Here is a 26,935-nt window from a genome sequence, read left to right as displayed (position 1 = left end):
GTATTTCTGCATCCAGTGGCATCCACACCCAGGGTGAAGTCTCTCTCTTGTCAGCATTTTGGCTGCTATGACTAAAGGATCTGAGTAGCACAAGTGTAGAGGAGAAACCTTTATTTGAGGGCCCACAGTTTCAGAGGTCTTAGTCCCTAGAAGGTAGGCTCCATTTTTTTGTTTCAAAATGAGAGTGATTTCCATAAAGAGGGTTAACAGATCAGGGTTTTTTTTTTTTTTCCCTGTTTTTGAGCTTTATCCAGCAGTCTTGATGAAGAGGTAAGACCTTCCTGAATCCACTAAAACCAGGAATCATCGCCTGCAGGCAGAGTTTATTAAATTGCTTGTGTTCAAGGCTCTGATCGGGACGCTGGATCATCCAGTGATGTTTATTCCTTGCTCCTCTGTGGGTTGGGTCACTGGTCCGCTTCCGTCCACTTTCTTCTCAGTGACCACTCCTACAGGGTGTGGCTCTGTTTGATCCTGACGTGCAGGATGATATCTTTGCCAGCGTTTCCCGTTAGCTGAAACCAAGGCATTTCCATGTCTTCTCCAGTCCATTCTGCAGAACCTGGATGTGCGGGGCCAGGCGGTCTTCAGCACCGTCCACACGTACGGCCTGTATGTGAACTTCAAGAACTTCGTCTGCAACATCGGGGAGGACGCAGAGCTGTTCATGGCCCTCTACGACCCAGACCAGTCCACTTTCATCAGGTAGCAAAGACCCAGATCACCTGCTGTTGACATTGCAAAATGCCTGTTTTCAGAAGGGGAGGCAGGAAAAAAAGGGAGAGGATTTCTAGGCAGTAGGAAGGAAAGTCCGTTGGTCTCAGAGGCTTTTTGCTATTGCTGCTTAAACAGGGCGACCTCAGCCCGTGCACTCCGCGGGATGCAGGGGCCACTTGAAGCCAGTCAGGACAGAGGTGAGAACAAAGAGTCCAGGAGACCACAGCGGAGGAGCAAGAGAGGGATGAACAGAGGGTTGTTAGGGCCCTGAAACCAGCCTGTGTGATCCAGTCGTGGTGGACGCATGTCATCGTACTTTTGTTCAAACCCTTAGAATGCCCACGACCAAGGGTGAATGCAGATGGCCCCTGTGTCCTGTGGGGGGTAGTGCTGCGTTGGTGCAGGTTGGTCCGTTGTAACAGATCACTCTGGTGGGGGACGTGGAGGGGGGAGGCCGTGTGTGCCTGGGGCAGGGGATCTGTGGCAACTCCGTCCTTTCAGCTCAGCCTCCGTGTGAACCCAGAGCTGCTCTACAGAACGAAGTCTCTGAGAATGTTTTCCACCCAGGCCTTGGGGAATGACGCCGGGCCTCTTCAGCCCTGGAGTGGCACTCTCCTGGGCTCCTAAGGAAGTGCAGGCTTATTTTCAAGAAGGCAGTTCAAAGTAGAGACTGATGAAATGTTTATTTAAAAAAACAGTCTTTGCTTGTGGTGATATGGATGACAAGGGGCAGATTTGAATGACTGTAATAAAACTAAATTCTTGACTCAGCAAGGCAGAGAGTTCTTTTGCAAAGAATGGGAAATGGAAAGAAGGCCCCAGAAAGTAGAGTCCCATAAAGTCTGCCATGCCTGTGCCGTCCACTGTCTGCATGAGTGTGCCCTGTGAGGTGCAACGGGGACACTTCCAAAGCCAGGAGACCCACACCCCACCTGGCCACTGTCACGCCTGCCTGTTGAATTACACTGAGTGTCTCTGCTCCTTCCTTTACCTTGAAACCAGCACTAATAACATCCTTCATTCCCCAGGTGCCTTCTTATTAAGAATAATTTTCTTTTTTTTTTGGCCAGTGAAAACTATTTAATTCGTTGGGGCAGTAATGGGATGCCCAAGGAAATTGAGAAGCTCAATAACCTTCAAGCAGTGTTTACTGTAAGTTCGCCTTCTGTTTAAAATCCTCTTCTTTGTTATTATGATATTAGTGGATACACAGGGTGGAGATATGGAAAACACAACAGATAAAAAGAAGAGTCATCCTAATCCTCCTAGCAGAAATAACTTAGTTGTTTATTCAGCAACTATTTATTGAGCGCCAAGTAGATGTCAGGCATGGATTTAGACACTGAGGTACATCCCTGAACAAATTGCATGGGGGACAGATGGCTATGAACAAATCAGGGGGCAAAAATCCTTGTTCTCAAGCAGCATCGTCCTAAGGGGAAGGCAGATAAGAAGCAATCGTTACATAAGTGACCAAATTGTATAGAATGTTACAAGTGCCATGTGCTTCTAGGAGTTGGGGTCCTCTTGCTGGGAGGCTGTGTTTTAAGTGGGTTGGAAAGGGGCTGGGCATGGCTCAGTGGTAGAGCAGGTGCTCGGCATGCTCCATGCCTTGGGTTTGGTCTCCAGCACCAAAAATAAATCGGTAGTTTGGTCAGGGGCCACCGTGAGGAGACACTTGAGGAAGAACCTGACATGGCTGAGCCTGGGAGCTGTGCAGACAGCAGGGCCGTGGGGTGGGAGCTGCCAGACCTCTCACAATGTCACATTCCCGCAGAAGCAGGATGGAGACCTTTTCGGTGTGCCTATATTTGAAAGGGCGTTTCCTTCCCCTCCAAAGTGCTGCTTGATGTAGCTCAGGGCAAAGAAAAGCGATGGGCTACATTTGGGGACATGGTGACTCGCTTTCCCTTAAGTTAGGAACTTTCTGGGCTTCTTTTCTGTTTATGATCTTGGTGTTTAAAGTATACTGTGCGGCCACCGTCGAGTGCTCTGAGAGACCTTGGTGGGCAGGGACTGTCAGGTGCTCCCTTCAGTCCTCCTCCACCAAACCCACGTTTTATCTCCTCATTCTCTCACTGCTCCTAGGGCAAGAGAGCCCCAGTTACAGCACTAAAGGGAGGACAGGAAGGATCTGTGGTCCCTGTACAGGCCACTGTTGTGCTTCCTGTTAAGTCTTCTCTCTAGCACAGACAGGGGCTGGTTACCATCCCTGGCCGACCCCTCTGGATCTTCACCACCCAGCAAAGCAGGCAGCAAAGATCCGGGAACTCTTCCCCAAACCTCCCTAGTATTTCCTTGGTTCAGAGAAATGTGGGAGTTTTTTCCTAAAATCAAAAGGCATTTATCAGCCTAGATGCACTTTTTTTTTTTTTAAGTTTGAAAAAGAATTATTGAATCTTTGGTGCCATCAGAGAAGAGCTGTAGTCCACCCTCCTTTACCCCCCTCCCCTGACACCTGTAGTTAGGATCACCTAGTGTGTACATTGCATGTCCTGACTTTTCAATTAAAGAGAAGGTGGAAATCATCTCCTGCTGTTAGTTTACAAAAACTTCATTTATTGCATATTTAATAATATACATATATATGTGCCATGGTTTATGTAACCGGTCTCCTGGAGTCTGAATTTTAGTTAATAGAACTCACAGATCCTGGAGTAGGAATTCAGGACGGATGTTAGTGGTGTAGACTCCTAACTTAGTGACCCAAGATAACTGGGTTGCAGGGGATGGATTTGGAAAAGTAGTTCTTGGTTCAGTAAAGAGGAGTCGTGCTGCTGTTTCATAGAAAGACTTTGAGGTGTAGTTAAATTATTTCTGATGTGAAGTGAATAAGGTCTGTGAGCACATTCTGGGTTTACTTGCCTTTCTTGTGAATGTGAATGGGAGAGCCTCACCACATGGAGCAGAGCCCCCCACCCCACCCCAGCCACACCTCGGGGCCTATGCGGAACTTGCCTGCCAGGACTGTTTTGAAGACAGGATGAAATGTCACAAACTTGTGTGGGTACTCAATAAATGTCAGTGTCATAAGAGTTTTTATTTCATTTAACACTGAAATGTATCCTGTACAGAGACAGGCGCTAAAAGGATATATACCCATAGCAACAAGTGTCCTCATTTCTAAATACCCTGCTTGATTCACTAAACTAGGGATTTTAAATTGACTGTTATCTCTTTTAGAAATTTTCTTCCTGTTTTTCTTTCTTTCATTTATTTACTTTTGTGGTACTAAGGATTGAGTCCAGGGCCTCATGCATGCTAGGCAAGTGCTTGATCACTGAGCTACATCCTCAGCCCTTTTTTCTTTTTATTTTGAGACAATGCTGAGGCTGGCCTTAAACTTGCAATCCTCCTGTCTCAGCCTCCTGAGCCTCTGGGTTTGCAGGTGTGTTCCACTGTACCCGGCTCTGTTTCAGAAATTTGAAGTAGGAACTGGGGAAGAAAAAAAGGTGTTGTATAAATATAAAATCATTTTGTCTGATGCCATCATTGTTCTCAGATGATCATGGGGCAGGAAGGAGTCATTCTGGTATTTCAGCATTGAGAAATATGCTCTGCAGAGTCTCCATTGTAGAGTGGAAAGAGAATTCTCTCGAAGGGGGCAGTGACCAGCCTGACCCCCTCCCTCTGTGTTCTTTGTCTGCGGCCAGGACCTCAGCAGCACGGACCTCATCCGGCCTCGCATCAGCCTGGTGTGCCAGATAGTCCGGGTGGGCCACATGGAGCTGAAGGAGGGCAAGAGGCACACCTGTGGACTCCGGAGACCTTTTGGAGTAGCAGGTACAAGAAAGGCCCAGAGACCCGTGTGAAATGGTCCAGAGACTGCGGACTGCAGTGTGGCAGATCTGCAAAAAGTTAGGGGTGGAACTGGTACAGGACACAGCAGCTCTATGTCAGGGCACGAGCCCCAGAGAACTGAAAGCCCCAGAGCGCCCAGTACACTCACATTCATAGGAGCACCGTTCACAGTCTCCAGAAAGTGGAGCAACCCAAGTGTCCATCCAGGGATCGATGGGCAAGGGAAATGGGGGTGGATGGGGGTGGATGCATCCGAGGGAATCTCCCTCAGCCTCATGAAGGAAGGCAGATCCGACCCATTCTGCAGCAGGCATGAACCTTGAGAACAGTGTACCGGGGGACATGAGCCAGACACACAGGGGAAAATACTGTGCGATTTCATTTACTTGAGGTGCCTAGGAATCGGATTCAGAGGGACAGTAGAAAGAAGGGAGGGGAAGGAGAGAGCTGTTGAATGGCTACAGTTTCCGTTTTGAAAGATGGAGAAGTTCTGGATGGCTGGTGGTGATTTTGCCGCCCCTACGTGGATGTGTAAAAATGGTTATGGTAGTAAATTTTATTTTACGTGTATTTTGCCACAATTTAAAAAAAAATTTAGATGTTGATGGACATTTATTTTCTTTGTTTATTTATATGGGGGGCTGAGAATCGAACCCAGTGCCTCACACATGCTAGGCAAATGCTCTGCCACTGAGCCACAACCCCATCCCCAATTTTACCACAATTTTAAAAACTGAAAAAGATGAGGAAAGGTGGAAAACAGACAGGCTGGCCTGAAAGCCAGTCTGGATGGGGAAGGATGGATGATGTCACAGTCAGTGTCACTCACACAGCCGTTGGCACCTGGGACTGCCAGGTCTCTATTGTGGGATTCTAGGTTCTCAGCCCAGCCACCCGCCCCCGCCCCATCCTGTGTTTCCTGCTCTGTGCCCAGCTCAGTGTCTCATTCAGCAGAATCAGATCCGTCTATTGGAATCCTTCCTGCCCATGCCTATGTATTGATTTCCTTTCTTTACATGAGGTGGATGCATTCGAGGGAGTCTTTTTTATGGTGCCGGGACGTGAACCCAGGGCCTCATGTTTGCTAGTGTTCTACCACTGCACTCTACCCGCACCCTAGTAATTTTTTTTTGTGTGTGCAATTTTTACAAGGTTTCGTTAAGAGCTGTCAACAGGTTGAATGTGACCCCTGCTTCCTACACTGGCCTAGCTGAAGTTTCCCAAGGCTTCTATACTGTGTTGTCTGAGTTGCTCTACAGAAAGCATTTCTTCCTGCTCCTTAGTTCTTTGTAGAATTATCTCAGACCCTAGTACTTCCTTTTATCTCCAAACAGGTTATCTGGGGAGTAGATTGTGAACGCAGAGTTTATGGCCAACCTAACTATTGACCAAGGCGTCACCTCTTGCCAAGGGCCCTGTCTATCAGCAGCTTCACATCAGCCCACTTATTGATTACTTATTAATAATTGAGGCAGCTGGGCTAAATGGTTACATGACTTGGCCCTGCAGTCCCTGTTGGGTTCACAGCTTGACTTTACTACTTAAAACTGAGTAACTCAAGGGAAAATCACTAACTTTTCTGGCCCTTAGTTTCCTCATTTCTCTTTTTTTTTTTTTTTTTTTAATTTACTTTTTATTTTTTTGCACTGGGGATTGAACCCAGGGATGCTCTACCACTGAGGTACATCCCCAGCCCTTTTATTTTTATTTTGAGATAGGGGTCTTACTAAGTTGTTGAAGCTGGACTTGGGATCCTTTTGCTTCAGCCTCCCGAGTGAGTGACTGGGATTACAGGTGTGTGCCCCCATGCCTGGCTAGAATTCCTCAATTCTCAAAGTAGAGCTGATATCTGTAGAAGCGAGATAACCTGGCAGCCAGCCCAGAACAGAGCTAAGGGCTCTTCTTTGGGGAAGGAACAGGTCACTGTTGGGTCTGTTGTGATGCTCCTGCCCAGATTTCTGAAGGAAACTGGATGAGAATCTGTCAAAGAGACATATTCTTGACCCCTTCAAGTCTTGAGTTTCTCTCTGATCTTTTCATTTTTGTGACAGTCCTGACCAAAAAAATATGTATTCCCCGTGACTTTGAATGCAGGCTTGCTAAAAATTCACACCTCAGGTCATCCATGTTGTGGAGATTTTAAAAGGGCTGGTGTATAGGGTGGATCTGAGAGAATCAAGACCTCTTCCTGAGCAGCCTCAGGCCTTGCTTCTCTGCTGGGCTGGGCACCCTGGGAAGGTATCACTGGCTCAGAAGGAAAAGGAGCATCCGCTTGACATCTTTCTTCCCGTGTTCTGTGTTGGCTGATACTGCCCTTTTCCTTGGCGACTTAGCGAGGCAGGGAGTGATTATTTCTCTAATTAAGTTCCTCTCCTTCCTAGTGATGGATATTACTGACATCATACACGGGAAGGTGGACGACGAGGAGAAGCAGCACTTCATTCCGTTTCAGCAGTAAGTACTTGGGCATATCCTGGGTGACTTGAGACCTGGATCAGCTGTTCCAATGCGGTGTGAACACAGAACCAGTGACAGGTAGCCTTTTGTCATTTAGGGAGGGAGACCGCTGCAGCTGGAAGGTTGTCAGCTAGGAGATCCACAGAAGGCTTTATTGGGAGTTCTTCACATTGGACTCTAGGAGAGTAAATGGGACATTTCCTGATTGCCCTCACATAACCAAAGGAATATGAAATCAAGAGTAAAGTGTACATCTGTACTCGAAGCCAGAGAAGGTGCCATTCAAGTGTCAGAAATGCTAACACGTGTCCGTACCCTGTTATGTGGAGCAGTGGAGTCACATTGGAGAGAGGGAGCTTCTCAAACTGTCTCATGCATAGGAATCCCTGGGACTCTTGTTACAAGGCAAAATTTGATCCAGGAGGTCTGAGGTCTGCATCTGACAAGCTTCCAGGGATGGCCACGGCACTGGTCCAGGGACCACGCTTTGAGTAGCAAGGGTTTAGGAGGTAAGAGAGTGAAGGCTGACGAGCCCCTAGTTAGTGTTACTGTACACGGGAAAGCCAGCCTGGGACCTCGGGAAAGGATTCCCCCAGAGCTTTATTAAGGCCCCTGCTCTGGGCCAAGGGAGCTGGCAGGCCACTGGGGAGCTGTTAGTGAGCACATCTCAGTCCTGCTGCTGAAATGACAAGTGTGGCCTGAGCATTGGGACTGGTCTGACAGTCAGGCTCCTCTCACCACCCCCACCCAGTGTAGATGGTGGTGGCTTAGGGGAACTTAGGAAGTTTCTGGAAATGACTCCTCCCATAGCCAGTCACTTGCATCTGCCCCACAGAATTCCAGAAAGCAGTTCAAGGACATTTGTGATAATAACTCATGATTTACATATCATATTGCCAATGAGGGGAGAAAGATAAATTATGTTAAAGAAACATTTTGGAGAAAATTAGCTGATCACTTAAGAAACATTAAATTAGAGCCCAGTCATACACCCTATTTCAATATAAATTACAGATAATTAAACCTATCATTTGTAAGAACTAAATCCTTCAATACTATAGGAAGAAGTCTTATGTAACAGTGATATAGAAAGGTCATTTTAAATCACACACCAAAAGTGTGACTGAAAAAAGAAAATTGATGGGTTTATCCAGCTTCCAAGTTGAAACAACTTATACACAAGAAAAGAAAATGTTTACGATATGTATTAGAGAGATAAGAGGGTATCCATAATATATAGAGAGGGCTGGGGTGGTGGCTCAGTGGTAGAGCACTTGCCTAGCATGAATGAGGCACTGGGTTCAATTCTCAGCACCGCATATGAATAAAATGAAGGTCCATCAACAACTAAATAAATTTTTTTTAAAAAGACTTAAAAAAAAAAAATAAAATAAAAGTTAGTAAGCACATATAAAGGAAACAGACAAATTCAAGAAAATTCACTGAGGATCCATGAAGTGCAAAGGAAACAAAGTTTAGTGTTGGGTTTGAACATATTTTAAAAATATTCAGTGTTGTTAAGAACCCAGTATTTGGTTGGGCACAAGGAAACACATATTGCTTACAGGCATGTGAATTGTTGTTTTTCCTTTATTTTGGGTGGGGGGGGGGCGTACCGGGGATTGAACTCAATGGCACTCAGCACTGAGCCACATCCCCGGCCCTATTTTGTATTTTATTTACAGACAGGGTCTCATTGAGTTGCTTAGCGCCTTGCTAAATTGCTGAGTCTGGCTTTGAACTCAAAATCCTCCTGCCTCAGCCTCCCAAGCTGCTGAGATTACAGGCGTGCGCCACTATGCTGGACTTTTTAAATGCAAATTGTTAAAAGCCTCAAAATTTAGATATTGCAAAGAATATCTTTAATAATTAATAATGGTTATTTACCTTGGTTTAACTATTTATGATTTCATCCTTTTTGTTTGCTTCCTAGTTTTTTTCACAATAAATATATGTTAAATGTGAGTTTATTATTTAAAATATAAAGATCCTAATCTTTCCATTTCAAGTTCAGTTCTTTGGGGCTGTTCTAAATGTCTTGATGCAGATTACCCCCAGTAAACAGTACTCTCCTCTTTCATCCAGAGGCTGCTGTAAATTATTTTTAAAATACCCACTAACCTGGTGCCCTGCAGGGACACAGACCTTCCACGGATAGGCTGAGATACAGATTATATGTAAGATAGTGCTGATATTAGTTAGAACTTACATCCGTGAGTGCTCTTCCTGAAACACATGCAGAGGCATGAGTTGCTTGCCTCTTGGAAAGGGTGCGTTCTGAGGTGCGTGCCGTCAGGCAGTTTCATCATTACACCCACATTAGAGAGCATGCTCACACAAACTCAGATGACCTCAACGTCACCAGCTGATATATTCTTATGGGCTGCTGTCACATATGTACACATATGCAGTCTCTCATGAACCAAAATGTCGTAATGTGGTACATGACACTCAAACATAAATATGTATGTATTATATATAAATACGTTTAAATAAGTATGTTAAATAATTATATTGTTTAATACAGTGTTCATGTATTACTTTGTTATACTTATGAATATATTTAATGTTAACCAAATGGCTTGGATGAATATAAATATATAAAATGTTGCAGGTGCATTACACATATGAGTATGTCTTTGCTGTCCGTGAATGCTGCCTTTGCTGTACATACTTATATAATCTTACATGTGCATTGTGTGTATATTTACTATTGTTATAAATATGAACCTATGTGTTAGGAGCAGCATTCATGGGTATGAAGATGTCTGAATATTTATGTTCATTTCTGTGGTGGGTTCCTCCTTTGGTCACGTGCCTCCCTGCTGGGTTCTGAGCCAGTGGTGGTGTACCAGTGGTGAGCCCTGATGTTGTCCCCATTGAGAATAATGCCTGTTCTGAGTCCCCAAGGAACCAGCCCTAATTTGATTACTGCTCACAGTCACTGTGAAGTGTTCACATTTGCAGTTGTGGCCTCTGGCATTTAACACCTGCGATTTATGGCAAGAGCTTTTGTAACCTGCTGTGGTGTTTGAGCCTGGAAGGTTCTGGTAGCTCTAGGGAGAGTTGAAGAAAACAGCTTGGATTCGGCAGTCCCAGGTTCCAGTCACATGTTTGCTTTATTAGCAGGGTACAGGGCTCTCTGCAAGGACAGCTGGCCTGGAGGCAGAGGAGAGGAGAGGCTACTGAGCAGTGCCAGGCTGATAAGCAGGCACTGATAGCGCCTTCCAGAGAATGGGCTGTTGGGTCCCTTGACCTCCCTCTAGGATCCTCAGCCTGATGAGATCATGTGATGGGGTTTGTTTGCAGTGCCCCTCCCATTGCAGTCCTTAGTGTGGTTTGTCATCATGTGGGATGACAAACACAGGTGCCATACACAGGGACCTCTCCTGTACACTGGGTGGTGGGGTAGGCGGGGCCTCAGAAGGCACCGGAACCAAGCCCCTTTCCTCACAGAGGAGGAAGCTGAGCACTGTCAGGTAGAAGCAGGACAGAAGCCAGGTCTCCTGCCCCTCTCACCAGTGTGAGATCTGCAATTCCATCCTAGCAGCCACCTCAGGAAGACCTGAGCATTGCCTCTGATCTTAGTTAACAACATTTTTGTTTAACAGCTTTGTTTTTTTCTTGGGTTTGCCTCATGTCATTTCCAAGATGAATTTAATGTTTAAGACAAATAAACATTATTTTTCTTAAAAAATGTCAAGGACAGAATTATAATAACTTCTTTTAATATCTATTTTATTTCATTTTAGCACTAAGGATTGAGCCCAGGGCCTCATGCATGCTAGGCAAGTGCTTTATCATTGAGCTATGTCCCCAGCCTTATTTCAATTATCTTAACCGGCTTGGCTTTATTTTCTGTTCTAGGATTAGGCAGCACCTCATTCCACAAAACGGAATAACTGTCTGGATGAGCTGAGCCCAGGAGTTGATCATATAGACAGAAAAGAGCTGAACAAAGCAGAAACAAAAAAAAAATAAGAGGATTGGTCATTTCAAAGTTACTTCCCTTACAAGTCAGGGGCAGCAGGACAGGACAGTAGGAAAAAACGATTGACGAGTTTAACATTGTTACTTTAGTAGTATCTCGAAAGGTACCTTAGGACCTTTATGGTGGAAAAGATTAAGGCAGACAGTGCTTCATGGTGCTGAATGAAACGGGCCTGTTTGGGAAACTTAGCTGTTTTCTCTTTCTCTCTCTCCTTCACCCCATCCCCACCCCACCCCAGGCCCCTCCAGACTTCTGGAAGGTCAAACGTGCAGCTTAGTTTCAACTCCATGAACTTTCAGCTTGGAACTTTACCATGAGTGATGCTGTTTTGATTTCCAGCCAGATCTGGGGTCCAGTACAGGAGCTTACTCCACAAGAGTGGCTTCCTGTGATTTGTGTTTAACGTCGAGTCCTCTGGTTGGGTTTGGGGTTTGTGTTTCCCTGAGACCCACCGTGATCTCGTGATCTGAGGTTGTGCGAGGGGACCCTCTGTTCTTCCCCTTTTCCTCCTCACCATGTCTGTCTTTCCCAGAATTGCAATGGAGACCTATATTCGGCAGAGGCAGCTCATAATGTCACCCTTGATGACATCGCATGTGACTGGAGAGAATGAGCCACTCACTTCAGTCCTGAATAAAGTGATAGCAGCCAAGGAAGTGAATCACAAAGGACAAGGTACAGCACCCTGTTCTGGGCTGAGTGGGGACTTTGGCCAGGGTGGGAGAGGCTTTTAGAGCTGGGCCTTGGACTCCTGCCCTTTCACTATCTCTGATACAAAACAGCCTCTGCTGGGGACCACCCACCTCAGGCATTTAATACCGGAGAGCTCGGAGAGCACACCAGTGTGAGTGAGATCACAGCTGAATTTGGAAATCCTGCGAAACACATTTTTATCCCATGAGACTTTTCTTCCACCCTACATTCCCAGTGTTGATGCTCTGTGAGTGCACCAAGAAAAAGAGAATCAGAAATAACTAGGTTTTACCCCTGGATAAGTTTATTCCATACCATCTTCTAAAACTGAAAGGAGAAGTACAAATCAATATGTATTAATGTAACATAATAATATATAGTTTTACATATAACCATCAAATATCTCATGAAGCTTTCTTGGGTACTTTTAGTGCCTCCATGTCTTATTCTGTTGAAAGAACTTTAATAAGTTAGAGAAGTTCTGCTTATGGAAACTCATTTTAAACTCATATAAGGAAAAATACCTAAAGTTTTAAAGTTAAGATTCCAAGATGGTGACCCTAATTGGGTAAAAAAAAAGTGATTGAGTCACTTTTTTTTTAATCACCCTATAATTAATTGTCTTCTGAAATAGAAGCAGATATATTTAGTTTCTTATGTATTCACAATATCCTGAGTGGGAAAGATAGGTAAACTATAAATAAAAAATCTGAAAACAAATAGCTAAATGTATGTGGTATTTTGGAGGGCTTAATCTAAGAATTCTTACATTAAATACATTGCTGTGCATAAATGATTTTCTTTTTCTTTGAAAACTAGAAGTACCATTTCCTTTTTTGCTGATGAAGAATAGAACAAGCACTTTTCAAATGTTTTCAGGTTCTGCACAAATATGTTTGCAGCTGCATAATATTCCAGTGCTTTAAAAAAAAAAAAGTTACAGCAAATTTAAAGATCTTAATTGGCTTCATTTTCTCTTCTGGAATTGTGCAACACTTCATTCCATAAGTGTTCTGATGATTTGAACAGGAGAGATTGGCATTACAGACAGAGAAAGGCTTAAGAAAACACAAAAACAAAGAGCAATTGGTCATTTCAAACTTACTTCCTTGTCAAGTGGAGATAGGAAAATAAATGACTTGCTCTCCTCAGGTTACTTCTGGTTACTTTTTGTGTAAAGATTAAAACACTGGGAGCTTCATTATCATGCTGTCTGAAACTGGCCTGTTTGGGAGATTCGCTGTTATCTCTACTCCCGATTTCCCGGATGGTCAGAGAGCACATGAGTTTCATTTTGAGGATGTGTACTTTAACATGGGTGATGCCATTTGGTTTTTAGCATGGTGTGTTGGGGCCCTGTGTGGGAGCTCAGCCCAGAAGGATGGCCTCCTGTTGTTTTGATTTAACAAATTTAAGGAAATTAAATCCCCTAGGTAAACACCTAAGTGCTTTCTAATTCACCATAGTAAATTTAAATTCTTCTGCTATGATGATCTTTAGACTGAAGCTTTTCATATATTTAGGACTGCCTCCCCAAGAAAATTCCCCAAAGTAGGATTTAGGGTCCAATGGTGGAGACACACTTAACCAGAGACATAATGTGGCCAGATGGCCAGCCAGAGGTTTCCCCCAGGGGTCCTGCTCTCCAGGCTGGAGGGGGCCCCCTGCCTTGCACTTGGCTGCACTGTCCCAAAAATTGAGACCTAAAAATCGGAACCTACTTGAAAGGTGAAAAGTAGCCTCCCCTTGTTCTGTGGCCTGTTTACTTATTTATTTATTTGCTTTTGAGAGGAGGATCTCTCTAGGTTACCTGTCTCAGCCCCCCTGAGTAGCTGGAATCACCCACCTGGCCACTGCTCCCAGCTGCCTTGCTCTTTAGTTGGTGCTCAAGGGCGAATCTCTACCCTTCATCCATATTTATGAGTTTTCTGAAGTTTCCCATCTCAATTTTATGAGATCCTTATATAATGAAAGTAATAAGCTTTGTCTTATTTAAGACACACTTTTGCAACTTCTAGTTTGCTAAATATTTATAAACTTCTCATTCTTCTCTCTGAATTGTCTGTTCATTTCCTGTTTACTTGTGTAGAGGACATTTTTTTTTTTCCTGCGAAGGGGATTGAACCCAAACACGCTTAACCACTGAGCCACATCCCCAGCCCTCTTTATTTTTCATTTTGAAGCAGGGTGTCACTAAGTTGCTTAGGCCTTGCTAAATTGTTGAGGCTGGCTTTGAACTTGCAATCCTCCTGCCTCAACCTCCCGAGTCACTGGGATTACAGGTGTGTGCCACCACGCCCAGCACTTGTGAGGATCTTTACTTTCTTATAATGACAATGAATTCATAATATCTTACAAATATCTTATCATTTTGTAGTATATTTTTTAGAGTTTTATGCTTATGAAAGCTTTTAGTTTGTATGTGGATAACTCTTTTGCTTTTGTAATTTGTGTCTCTTTTTTAGCAGAGTTCATTCTCAGAGACGGTGTAACTACACATTTACTCTTTTAATTTCTTGACTTTTTTCCTATTTGCTTCTTTGTCATCTAAGGAACTTGTTTTGTATGAATGTATGATGCCAGAAGTTAAATTGATTCTGCTATAAGTAGCAAGAAATTGATCCCAGCATATTTATGGAATTGGTGTGTGTCTGTCCCTGTGTGTCCCCCCCCCCCCCGATCTGGAGAGTGGAGAGGCCTTTTGTCATGCATTAAACTGCCATTTACTACAGTACTTAATCTGTTTCTAGCAATACATACCGCTGGCTTCATATAGCATTATAGCTTTACAACATATTTTGGTATCAGCTTGGACTGTCTTTATTTCTTTTCTCCCACCCACATAAGGATCTGTTCCTATCACTATCCAATTCTCAAAGAAATCCTATTGTGATTTTGATGGGAGTGTCATTAAAATTGTAAATTAACTGGGGGAGAATTTGCATCTTTACAATAAGGTCTCTGTTGTTGTTATTAAGGTCTCTGTTGTTATTATTATGCAACTCTTGTTTTTCTCAACATTTCTCTGTGTGTGTGTGTGTGTGTGTGTGTGTGTGTGTGTGTGTGATATAGGTCATCCAGAAAACTGAAAGTTTATCTTTTCTTTTCTTAAAGGACTTTGGGTGTCCTTGAAGCTATTGCCAGGTGACCTTTCGCAGGTTCAGAAGAATTTTTCACACTTGGTGGATAGATCAACAGCAATAGCCAGAAAAATGGGCTTTCCTGAGATAATCCTTCCCGGTAAGCACTGCGCTCGACCATCCATGTCCTCTTCCCTGTGAGAACTTGTTCCAACAGGACATGTGAGGCCACTGGGGTCCACTCGCCTGTAGTGGCCCCAGGATGGTGGCGGTACAGAGCTCCAGCACCCTGGAAAGCTACACCATAAGCAAGACCAAGAAAACGCTTTTACTGGAACTCAAAGCTCTCTCCCTCTGTTCTGCACAGACCCTGGCAGATGCTTCCCTAGCTAGACTTCAGTCAGGAGTGGACACAGCCCAGGGCTCCCCCTGCAGGAGGCTAACTGGACACGTTGGCATGTTCCCCGGTGCCGGCTCCTGGCTCTGCTCCATTTCCTTAAGCCCCTACTATGTTCTGGCTCTGCCCTTTTCTGTGGTGACAGGAGCCTAGACATTCGTCCTCAGCATCTACACGGGCACCTTGAGTTCTGGCAGTCCAGGGCTGGTGCTCCTTTGCTGCGTTTTCTGGAGGATGGGGTCTCATCCACGCAGCCGCACGGTTGAAAAACTGAAATTCCCCTTTGCAACTCACAGAGTTAGTGAGGAAGACCTGCCATTTTTTTCTTGAAAGACCTCTAATCCATTCCTTCGTTCATCTCCATCACCTCCACCAAGCTGGCCCCGGGGTTTCTGCCCTGGACAGCTGTGTAACTTCCCTGAGCGGCTCTTCCTGCTGACTCTCCCCCTCCCCAACCTGTGGCATGGATGACTGTTCACCTGAGCTCACCTGACTTCCTCTCACTCCTCCTTGCTGATAGCATTGATAGACTTCCATTTATGTGCAGGATAAAGATACAGATTCTTAATTTGTCCTGCCGGCCTGTGCGGGGAAGGGATTTGACTTTTGTCAGTCTCTGAAGCCTCGTCTCACCCCGTACCTCTCCCACCTCTGCCCTTTCCACCAACTCCTCTCTCAGCCCATGATATCGGCTTGAAGGAAAGATCCCCACAGCGTCCAGACAAGGTCATTGCCCACATTTTTAACAGAACCATGCATTATTTTACCTTTGGGAGACCTGAGATGCATCATTGGGTAATTTCACTTTGTGCGGACATCATAAAGTGCATCTACACCACCTAAAAGACTGTGACGTCACTAGACAACGTGATCTCGTGGGACCACTGTTCTATTTGTGCTTCACTGTTAGTGGAAATGATGTTTGGCTCCTGACCGTGTTTGACATATGACCAATGGAGTTGCTGTGTCAATTAAGGCTCTTGGCACACACTGTCAGGTTCTCTGTTGGCAGAGTATGTCCATTAAGATGTCAGATTGGAATGTTCTAGCAGCCCCCTTTTCTTCCCTCTCAGCCACTGTGGGCAGTATCATCTTTTTAACCCCAAAAGGGAAAACTGATAAAAATGACACCTGTTCCAAATATGCAGCCCAATTTTTCTTGTCCTGCTATCAGGTTTTAGTTTTTTTTTACATTGGGGGCAGTTTGATGTCATGCAAATTTTGGGGTCATATTTTTAAAATCCTGAGTCCTCTCATCCAGGAATTTGAAATGCCTTTCATGTATTCCAGGTGTCTGTGGGAGCCACACCTGTATTAATTAATTAATTTTAAATTTGTCATTATTTACGTTAAAATATCACACTCTCCAAATAACGATATGAAAAAAACATCTTGTCACTGTATCCTAACAAAATATACATGTGCTCGTTGTTAGTCAACAATTATCACCAAGTGGAGTGAGGAATCCCTATTGGAAAGACATGTTGGTATAGAGAGTAATAAGCTGAGAAACACATGTGGAAGTCTGCTGAGAGCACCGTTTGTTGTAATCCGAGCATTTCACGTTTTCTTTCTCTTTTATATCTTATTCCATCCCCCGAACCTTTGAAATGACTTCTCTCAGCAACACTCACAGGGTGGGTTGTCCCGTTGCAGGAGATGTTCGGAATGACATCTATGTCACCCTGATTCACGGGGAGTTTGACAAAGGGAAAAAGAAGACGCCCAAGAACGTGGAGGTGACCATGTCTGTGTTTGATGAAGAGGGCAACCTGTTGGAGGTAGGTGTCACGGAGTCCTGCCGCTTCACACCCCGCTGTACAGTGGCGGTGGACTTGCCCGCCTCATTGTAGTTATTCTCCACATCAGGGTGGGTTGCATTTTTCCTAAGGGAAAGAAATAAAATCTGATTATCATTGACCAGTTTTACTAGTGAACCTGCTTAGACTCTTAATTTGATTTTTCTCCTATGCAAAGAAATAGCTCCAGCCACTGAGGGTTTTAGGAAGGAAACAGATGTCCAAATGGTTCACCAAGCCAAGTCACTCTGTGTCCGAGGGACAGGCAGAATGCGTTGGGCCATGGGGTGGGAGGGTTTTGTTTTTTTTTTTCCTATTATTGATTGAGCCCTTGTGCCGCGTGAGTTCATTCCAAGTACACACCTTCCCTCGTTGGTCATCTCATAGCTTTGCTGACCAGAGTGGAAGTGCCCGCTGAGGCAGGTTCTCCAGAACAAGGTGGTTCATTACTAGGAAGAGACACAGCCCTGGATTTGAGCGATCATGCTGAACCATTACCCCAAGTCCCTAAATCAGAATGCAGACCCCAGAGAGAGACCATTCTCAGACGGCAGAGCGTCCACACATGAGACCTGCATCCTAGTCCCTGTCACCAGGCCTCTGTTCCCCGAGAGAGGAGAGAAAGAGGAGAATGTGTGCCTCAGGATGGAAGAGAGAACAGAAATCTCAGGACGGAGGATACAGTGTTTGGTCCTTAGCTACTTCCAGGTTTATATGCTTAGACCTTCAATGGAGTAGTAGAAATTCAGTCTGGCTCTGTTTATCATCCCCCAGATGAGCTTACAGATGCCAGTTAAGGGCATATGCTAGGCATGGGGGCTCTGCCTCGTGTGTGGAAAGCTCTTTCCTAGACCATAGTATCCTCTCCTAATTTTTCCTTTCCATCCAAAGAAAGCCATTCATCCGGGTGCTGGCTATGAAGGCATTTCAGAATACAAATCAGTGGTCTATTACCAGGTCAAGCAGCCCTGTTGGTATGAGACTGTCAAGGTGAGCATCTGCCATTTGCAAGACTTTTTATCTGTTAAACCTCCCTTAGATTCCTGTCTGCTCTTTAACCTCCGAATCATTTCTGACCTTTCCTGAAGTCTTAGGTAAGTTGCCTGTGGTGTTCAATAAGAAATGAATTGGTAGTCCTAATTCTGATTCAGAGCCTCTATCTTTAATAAAAATTCAGCCCTCTTAAATAACAGTCTCATTCATAAATGTAGAGAAATTTGAATAGAGAAACTCGTGGTTGGCACGATGCAATCAGCTTGCCAAGATGGTCCAAAACTAAGCGGAAATTTTCACACTCTGCAAGCAATTTCCTAACATGTTTTTCTTCTTGGCTCCTACCCAAGCTTTCCGGGCCTCTTTTCAGTTTAAATATGGGTCTTACAAATTCCAACATGGTTTTCAAATCAGGCATCTCCTTTGGGTCCCACAGAGGCTTCGGCAACTAAGCAAGCAGACTTTGAAAAGCCCTCTTCCTGATGAGGAGACTGAGACTCGAAGAAATTAAGTGACACCCAGGATCCTAGAGCTCCTTCTGTCCGAGCTAGCCCTGGAGCTGCCTCTTCTTAACTTGAGACGTTGTGGGTGCTTTCTGATTGTCGGGGCCATATGAGCTCTTCATGGAAAACTAAAAAGAAAGTGCACAAAACCCAGAGAGATTGCACTCATTTCTCAAGAGAGAAGCAACTAGTGCCAACTCTTATCTATCTAGTTCGTGTTGGAATGACATTGCTCCTAAAAGTTTTATGTTGTGCTTTTTTTTTTTTTTTTTGTACCAGGAATTGAACCCAGGAGCACTTAACCACTGAGCCACACCCCAGCCCCTTTTTTTGTATTTTATTTAGAGACAGGGTCTTGTTGTGTTGCTTAGGGCTTTGCTAAGTTGCTGAGGCTGGCTTTGAACTTGTGATCCTCCTGACTCAGCCTCCCAAGCTGCTGGGATTACTGGTGTGTGTCACCATGCCCGGCTAGGTTGTGCTTTTTAAAGGTAGTTATCTCAGGTATTCTGAGTTCTCCAGAGACAATTTTTGGATGTTTATATAATGCTCCATTATATGGTCATGCCAGAATATATTGAACTATTCACCACATATTCCTGCCCTTTCCACATGGCTTTTCTCCTGCCTCCTCTGTGTATAAAGAGCAGAAACCTTCCTTGCCCCCATGCTTTATCTTTTCCTTCTGTTATGGCCCCTGATTATTATCATCTCATGGACTCCTTGCAGTCAGAAAGGTCCTATCTAGACCTCAAAATACCACTTGGGAGTATTTGATGTTTCATATTGGAGTAAATGCGAAAAATCCCGCATAGCTCCATGCTCTTAATCTATGATCAACAGCAAGATGAACTTCTCCTGAGATTCTCGTGGTTTGAAAATAGTTCGATCTCCTGTGAATAAAACCTTATAGCAAGTCTCACTCTAACCATGCCTGCTGTGGTAAGATCCTAAAATCGAGAGTCTCATTCTCGTTATATCTCAAAATAGCTGGGAGTGAGGATATAGAATGTACTCATATGAAGAAAGGATGCAAGTTGAAGATGGTGGCTGTGCTAGGTACCCTGATTTGATCATTCCATGAGGCTTGTGTGAATCAAAACATCGTGCTGTACCCCACAAATATGCTCATTATGTCAAATAAAAATAAGTTCATTAAAATGGAGCCTCCTTCTGGGCTGGGTTTGTGGCTCAGAGGGAGACCGCTCACCTACCGTGTGTGAGGCACTGGGTTCGATCCTCAGCACCACATAAAAATAAAATAAAGATCTTGTGTCCACCTATAACTAAAAAAATAAATATTTTTTGAAAATGGAGTCTCCTTCTATAAAATGAGCCTCGGAGGCCAAGAGCTAGGTGTCTGTAAACTGTAAACTCTTTGCCGTTTTGCAGGTGTTCATCGCCATAGAGGAGGTGACGCGCTGTCACATAAGATTCACCTTCCGACACAGGTCATCTCAGGAATGTAAGTATTAGGAGGGCTGAGACATATTTCCATTTAAAAAAGGAAAAAAATGGACTCTTCCTTCACAGTGCTTTTGTGGATCAGGAGAACAAGCTACTTAGAAACTAGATCTTGGGCAACTTTATTTCAGAATTCATTGGTGCAAAGGAAGTCAGACCAAGGAATTGTGCCGGGCTTCCAAAAATCTTTATTATCACCATCTCTCAGAATCCCTCCCGTGCATGTGTCATGGAAGATGCTAAGAGATGCCACATGGCAAAAGGGTTCCACTGTGAGGCAGGTGTCGGAGATGCTGCGCGTTATGTTTCCCTCTGAGACGTTCTCAGTGGGGAATCTCCAAGCTCACCACCAACGAGGTCTCTGTGTAGCAGGCATATGCGAAGCCCTGTTTGCACACTGCCTTGCTTAGTGCCCACGGTCATCTGATGACACTTCCTGCTTTTATGCACATTAATACCACAGGGCATAAGGTGCAGCAAGGCCAGGTCCTGGCTAGGATGGGATAGAGCCGCGCTAGGGCCAAGGCAGCCACTCCAGACGCACAGAGCCAGATCCCGAACGTGAGAACTACTTTATTCCAGGTTGTGGAGGAGCCCTGAGAGGTGGCCTCTGGTGGGGGTTGGGGGTTTTATTTTGGGGTGTGCTCATCATAGCTTTATCCATGACACCCAGCATTGGAATGGCCCGAAAACCATCAGCAGGAGAGCCGGTAGAGGGGTGGTATAGTCATGCAGTGTGTCACTGCTCAGCCACCCCTGTCCCTGCAGACCCTAGAGCCGTGCCTCAGATGAGAGCAGGCCACAAGGTCCCAGCCACAGAGGTCAGGGCGGGTTAGCAGCGAGCCCAGAGGCTGGCCCAGTGCCCGGCCTCCTCATGATGCCCTAGGACACACCTAGGCTGTGTGTTGGGGAGGGTGGACAGGCAGAGGCCTCAGGCAGCAGCATCCACCCTCACAGCCTCGGTTTCAGAACAGCAGAAGTGGAGATGCTCGAGAAGGGTCTGAAGCAGGGCAGGCAGGGGCTGGGTTGGATTGGATGAGGGGAACCTCCCTCTGGCTGGATATGGAGACAATGTTGGGCGGAGGAGGACTAGAGAGACAGACCCGTTAGGAAGAGAGGACACAGGTTCCACAGCCATTTAGGATGTGACCTTGATGTGCTGACGTGGGGTGGATCGGTGGCCACTTCCACGTTCTGATTTGGGTGACTCAGTGGATGCTGATCTCGTTTATTAGGGAATGTAGGGAGAGCCCGTACTTGGGGGTGCCAGGTGACTTCAGCTTGGAGGTCTGGGAGACACACAGGGCTACCTGCTTGCCGACTGGGTTGACTACAGTGTGGCTGAGCAGCACACCCCGAGCAAGCGTGAAATTAACCAGCCCAGTTCTCAGCTGCTGGTGTCTTTCCCCACTGCTCAGACACATATTTCTGTCTTTCCAGCCAGAGATAAATCAGAGCGCGCTTTTGGGGTATCCTTTGTGAAACTGATGAACCCAGACGGCACCACCCTGCAGGACGGGAGGCACGACCTGGTGGTATACAAGGTGCTGACAGAATAAGCTCCAGACGGCTGGATTGAAACTGGCCTTTTAGACCCCTTTCATATTGATGTGTGCAAACATCAGCAGCCTCTCCAGAGCCATGTGTGTTTGCCATTTAAAAAGTCTAGAAAGACAGAGGAGGACCTGGTGGTCCCACGTTGTGGCTTCTCAAGCCTCTCTGGAGACAGTGAGTTACACTGCTGTTGAGTCCTGGAAGAGTGTCTTACCCTCAGGCAGAGATCATGCCGTGGCTCAAGGAGCCAAGGGGCCGGTTCCCCTCCTCCTCGACATCATCCTGCACTGCACACAGACAGTGTGCTGTTGGCCCTGGTGTGAGCACCGTGGGATGTGGTTTCCATGTCACCATAAACAATTCCCTGCTGTCAAGGTCTTGCTTCCTTCCCCGAGAGCTTTGCTCCCATTCTCCCCGTCTAATGCTGGTGAGCTCTCACATCTACTGATCCCAGGGTTTGGAGTAGACACTGGAAGATCTCACGTATCCAACAACTTTTGGGGGTTTGTACCATTGAAAACTCTTTTGAGTTGTATCTGATGAATATTTGTAAATAGCTTGGAAGGCATAGCAAGCTCTCCATCAATCCAGTAAAGTAAAATGTGACCACTTATAGGTTCAAGAAAGTGGAGTGCAACCTTATTCTGCAATATATGTATTTACTTCTGGCAGAAACTAGGATATTCTGGTTTCTAGTTCACAACTTCCTCCATTTTCATTCTGTGATGAAGTTATTTCTGGGCTCATTCCCTGTGGAAAGATTCGACAGTGTCAGGGTGGAGGGGATCGGGAGTATGATTTGGTAAAGCCTGCATCTCACACTGGAAGTACACTGTGCTCCTGAACAACTTTTCTATTGCCTGTGAGAGACATTGCCTGTTTGGTGTTTCTAATCTGCTCTCTTTTCAGGGGGACAACAAGAAAATGGAAGATGCTAAGTTCTACCTGACCCTGCCTGGGACCAAGGTAGAGATGGAGGAGAAAGAGCTCCAAGCATCCAAAAACCTGGCGGCCTTTACCGCAAGCAAGGAGAGCACAAAGGACAGTTTTCAGATCGCCACCCTGATTTGCTCCACAAAACTCACCCAGAATGGTAGGTGTGGTGACCACGTGGACACCGCCAAGCTCACCGCCTAGTCCTCCTGGGCCTCCTGGCTAGACTCCAGGTGCTGTACCACATGGGGCCAGGTCTTCCAGGGTGGGATCTGGACAATTGGATTCTGCTCTCTGCTCTTCCAGTGCTGTTCTTGGGGGGCACTGATCAGATTGCAGAACTTTCTGAGGTTTCGTGGTCCATCTTTAAAATAGAATGAAAGGCATTTCAGTTGTTTTTTTTTTTTAATGTTGTAAAACCTATAAGTATGTTCACAGACGCTGTAAATCTGCAAGTCTTGTGTTTCCTGCCTTCCAGGCAGTGACTCTAATAATGTGTTGTTGGTAGTGTGTGCCCAGGAGGTGTTGGATGAGGGAGGATGCTGGCAAGAGCTTCGTCAGACTCCTGCCCAGGCAGCAATGGCAGAGAGCAGCGTTTCCTGTTAGAGTTCCTCTTTTTCTCATGTATTCACCCCTTTCCTGTTTTTTCCAAGAAGTCAGGAATTTTCTGCAAAATCAGCTGATTGGTCTAAATGGGGCTTCAGTTGGTCTCTCCTTCCAATCTCTGATATCGGTTGCGGCTCTTGTATATAATGTGGCTTTTGGTAGCCAATGACTGCTTCTTACTCATTTCACCTATGTCACACGCATGGCGTCCCACTGAACATAGTGAGTCAAGGACTGGCTGCCCAGGGGCCCTGCTTTAGAAATTCTATATCCCCTGTGCTGTGGAGAGGATTTGAGCAAAGGACCTGGCAGGAACTCTGCCTTACAGAAGTGCAAAGATAGACCAAACAGTTTAGATAATCTGGTACAAAGATCCGATCTTGGCTGGTCTTTCGGAGGGTGGATATTGGGTTTGTTTTGATGAATCATGGCCGGCTGGAGGATAGGGATGGTATTTCAGCTTGGGCAAGTGGCTTCACAGAGTGAAGTTCAAGTCTCCATATGGGAAAGTAAAAACTCACTCATCAAAAATTAAGCCTGAAAACATCCTGAGCTTTATAGAAGACATGGCAGAATTATACCAGCCACATAACCCTCGTTATAGAAATGATTAAAATAACAGCTGGTAGGGGTTCAAAGGCGCAGCATTTTTCTTAAAATATTTATTTTTTGGTTGTAGTTGGACACAGTGCCTTTATTTTATTTATTTATTTTTATGTGATGCTGAGGATTGAACCCAGGGCCTTGCACATGCAAGCGCACTACCACTGAGCCACAACCCCAGCCCCAAAAGGTGCAGTATTTACAGAAGATAAATTTGACTCCTTGCAGATGAACCTCTGTAACAATGAGAGCTGTGCACAAGAGTGACTTACGTCTGAGGATGGTTCCCCCTATTCATAACAGGGAAATCATGCAAACAACACAAGTGTCCAATAGTTGGAATCAGTTTGAATATTATAATGTAATTGATGAAATTTACACAGCTGCTAAATTTGGATTTCAAAACATAGTTGAGGTTGTGGCAGACTTTTTAACACTATGTCCATGATCCCAGTTTTGTTTAACTGTGTGAGGACACTTTACAGCCAGATCTCCTGGTTCACATCCCTGCTCTGCCACTTACTGACTAGCTGTTATGTCTGGGGCAAGTGACCTGACCTCTCTGTGACCTGATTTCCCCATGTTTAATAGCGAGAGTGTTGACAGCACAGATTGAGTATCCCTTACCCGAAGTACTTGGAGCCAGAAGTATTTTAAATTTCAGATTGTTTCTGGATTTTGGAACATTTGCATGTACATTATCAGGAATCCTGGGGATAGGACTCCAGTCTAAACAGAAACTCACTTGCTTCATCATTCCTTTGTCAGCCGTCATTTTTGCTGTTGTGGTTACATGGACACAGGAGAAGACGAAAAGAAAAGAACTCCAAAAGTTTGGAGAATTCTTCATTTTTAACTTCTTTCTGGTATTTTCCAAATATTTAACTGCAGAATGTCAGAATATCGTTTTTTTTTAAGCATGGTAATAAACTGTATAAATCACTAATGCACTTAACTATCAAGGAATGTTCAAGAGGGAAGAGGGTCAGGGCCAGTGTTTGTTGAGTTTCTAGTGGGTTGGATCAGCCTTTCCAGACTAGACCTCAGAAGGCAAAACTAAAACAAACAAAAACTCCTACAAAAAAAACAGAAAGGAGTGTGTAAAATTAACTTGTAATAAAATACAAAAGAATGAACATGTTGTTACAATGCTGTTGTCCCCAAGCCAGAAGCAAGGAAAGCTTATTGACAGGTAGCGTGCCTCAGCTTCAGTGCTGGGTTTGCTGGTATCTGCTTCACCCCGTTTTCTAATTTGAAACCTGGGCTGCCTGGATATGGTAGCCATTAGCCACATGTCCCTTGCAAAATTTAAGTTAATTAAAATGAAAGAATGGAGAATGAGGAGATCAGTAGATACAAAATTTCACTCAGGAGGAACAAGCTCAGGGGCTGTATTTTAGCTCATGGTGATGCTAGACAATGATGTCTGCTTCGGAATTGCTGGGAGTGGAGTTTCAGTGTTTCTATCACAAAAACAGTGTGAAGTCTCTGTGTGTCAATGAGCTTGACTTAGCCATTCCACCGTCAATACACGTATCCTAACATCAGGTTGAGCACCACAAATAGATAGAATTTTTATCAATTTAAAAAATTTCTAATTTAAATAACAATCAGTTAAATTAAATTATGATTCAATCCCTTAGTTGCATTGGTCACATCTCAAGTGCAGCTGGTGACTTTCAGAGGGGACAGCACAGATCAACGTTTCCAGCATTGCGGAATGCTCCCTTGGACCACCCAGTTTGATGAACTTTTTCATCTCCAAAAATACTCACTTCCGCAGGGGAAGAGAAACATCTCCCCTTGGGTCTAAAAAGGGAAGCTTCATCCTAGAGGGAGAAGGGACCAAGTGAGAAAGATGTCCCCTTATTGTGAGCATCAGAGAAGTTAGGGCAGGTGACTGACAGTTACGGATTGCTTTCTCCTGATTTGATGGAAATGATAAAGAACCAATGTGATTTATGCAGAGGAAGCAAGGGCTGAAAACACGCACAGGCCGTCCACCGTGAGGGAGCTCAGTGAGCAACGTGGACAGCCATTCTCCTCTCGCACAGAGAGCACGGGCTTTTCTCCTTAGCTGAGGATGCCTCTTCGTGCAAGAGGTTCAAAGCTGCTGGCACTGATCACAGACAGATCTTGTCCACTCTTACTGATTGATTGATGTGATTCTCTAGAGCAGACAGGTGGGTATGGGCACGCTTGGTGCTTTGTCCAGATGGAGGTGTGGGTAGACAGTGTCACCGAAAGGGGAGGAGGACCTCTGGCCTTTGCAGTGTGAGGCCCCCCAGGTGACTCTCATGTATCCTGTCCTGCACACCCTGGGACATGCGAGCATTGGTATTGCTATAATCATCCCCAGTTTGGGGCTGAGGATGTGGCTCAAGTGGTAGAGTGCTTGCCTGGCATGCACGAGGCACTGGGTTTGATCCTTAGCACCATATAAAAATAAAATAAAGATGTGTGTCCACCTAAAACTAAAAAAATAAATATTTTAAAAAAATTTTTAAAAATCACCCCCAGTTTATTGATCAGAAAATCAAAACTTAAAAAAAATTTTATGCATATATGGAGTATAACTTCCCGTTCTTGTGGTGGTACAGGAGGAGGAGTTTCACTGGTGGTGCGTTCATACACAAACATAGGAAGGCATGTCCAATCCATTGTACTGTCTTTTCTATTCCCATCTCCCGCCCTTCCCCTCATTCTCCTTTTTCTAATCCAGTGAACCTCTATTCTCCCCACTGCACCCCCACCTTATTGTGTGTTAGCATCACATACAGAGACAACATTTGACCTTTGGTTTTTTTTTTTAGGACTGGCTTATTTCAGTTAGTATCATAGTCTCCAGTTTCATTCATTTATTTGCAAATGCCATTGGTTCATTTATCTTGATGACTGAGTAATATTCCATTGTGTATGTATACCACAGTTCTTTATCCATTCATCTGTTGATGGGCGCCTAGGATGGTTCCATAGCTTAGCTATTGTGAATTGAGTTGCTATAAATATTGGTGTGGCCGTGTCACTATCGTATGCTGATAGAAAAATCAAATTTTGAAATGGGAAAATATTTTGCCTGAGTTTATAGGTGATGGGCTTAGACCTTTAAAACAGAATTTTATAGCTCCAAAGTTTATGGTTTCTCTTTGTATTTTTTTTTTCTTTTTAAAATTATGAGGTCTCAGGCTGGGGCTGGAGCTCAGCGGGTTTGATTCTCAGCACCACGTAAAATAAATAAAGGACTATCAACAATTAAAAAAAATAAAAATAAAATCATGTGGTCTCTAATTCTTTCCCAAAACTTATTACTACCCTGAATTTGGGGACTGTCATACCCTTGCTTTTCT

General features: G+C 44.7%; 1 protein-coding gene across 2 annotated transcripts in view; it reads left to right on the top strand.

Moving 5' to 3' along the window:
• Dock5 (dedicator of cytokinesis 5) overlaps window positions 1-26,935 on the top strand; it is a 188,982-nt gene that overhangs the window by 92,849 nt on the left and 69,198 nt on the right. For both annotated transcript variants that reach the window (XM_015499468.2, XM_048801569.1), the window contains exons 8-18: window positions 548-705; window positions 1,788-1,869; window positions 4,371-4,500; window positions 6,900-6,972; window positions 11,499-11,641; window positions 14,774-14,899; window positions 16,793-16,917; window positions 17,827-17,925; window positions 19,821-19,893; window positions 21,333-21,436; window positions 22,356-22,539. In XM_015499468.2, coding sequence (XP_015354954.2) covers window positions 548-705; window positions 1,788-1,869; window positions 4,371-4,500; window positions 6,900-6,972; window positions 11,499-11,641; window positions 14,774-14,899; window positions 16,793-16,917; window positions 17,827-17,925; window positions 19,821-19,893; window positions 21,333-21,436; window positions 22,356-22,539 — 1,297 coding nt within the window. The remainder of the gene's footprint in view (window positions 1-547; window positions 706-1,787; window positions 1,870-4,370; window positions 4,501-6,899; window positions 6,973-11,498; window positions 11,642-14,773; window positions 14,900-16,792; window positions 16,918-17,826; window positions 17,926-19,820; window positions 19,894-21,332; window positions 21,437-22,355; window positions 22,540-26,935) is intronic.

This window comes from Marmota marmota, unplaced genomic scaffold, assembly GCF_001458135.2.
Source record: "Marmota marmota marmota unplaced genomic scaffold, marMar, whole genome shotgun sequence".
Classification (NCBI taxonomy): domain Eukaryota; kingdom Metazoa; phylum Chordata; class Mammalia; order Rodentia; family Sciuridae; genus Marmota; species Marmota marmota.
The sequence above is the reverse complement of the archived record's forward strand: the minus strand, read 5'-3'. Positions and strand labels throughout refer to the sequence as shown.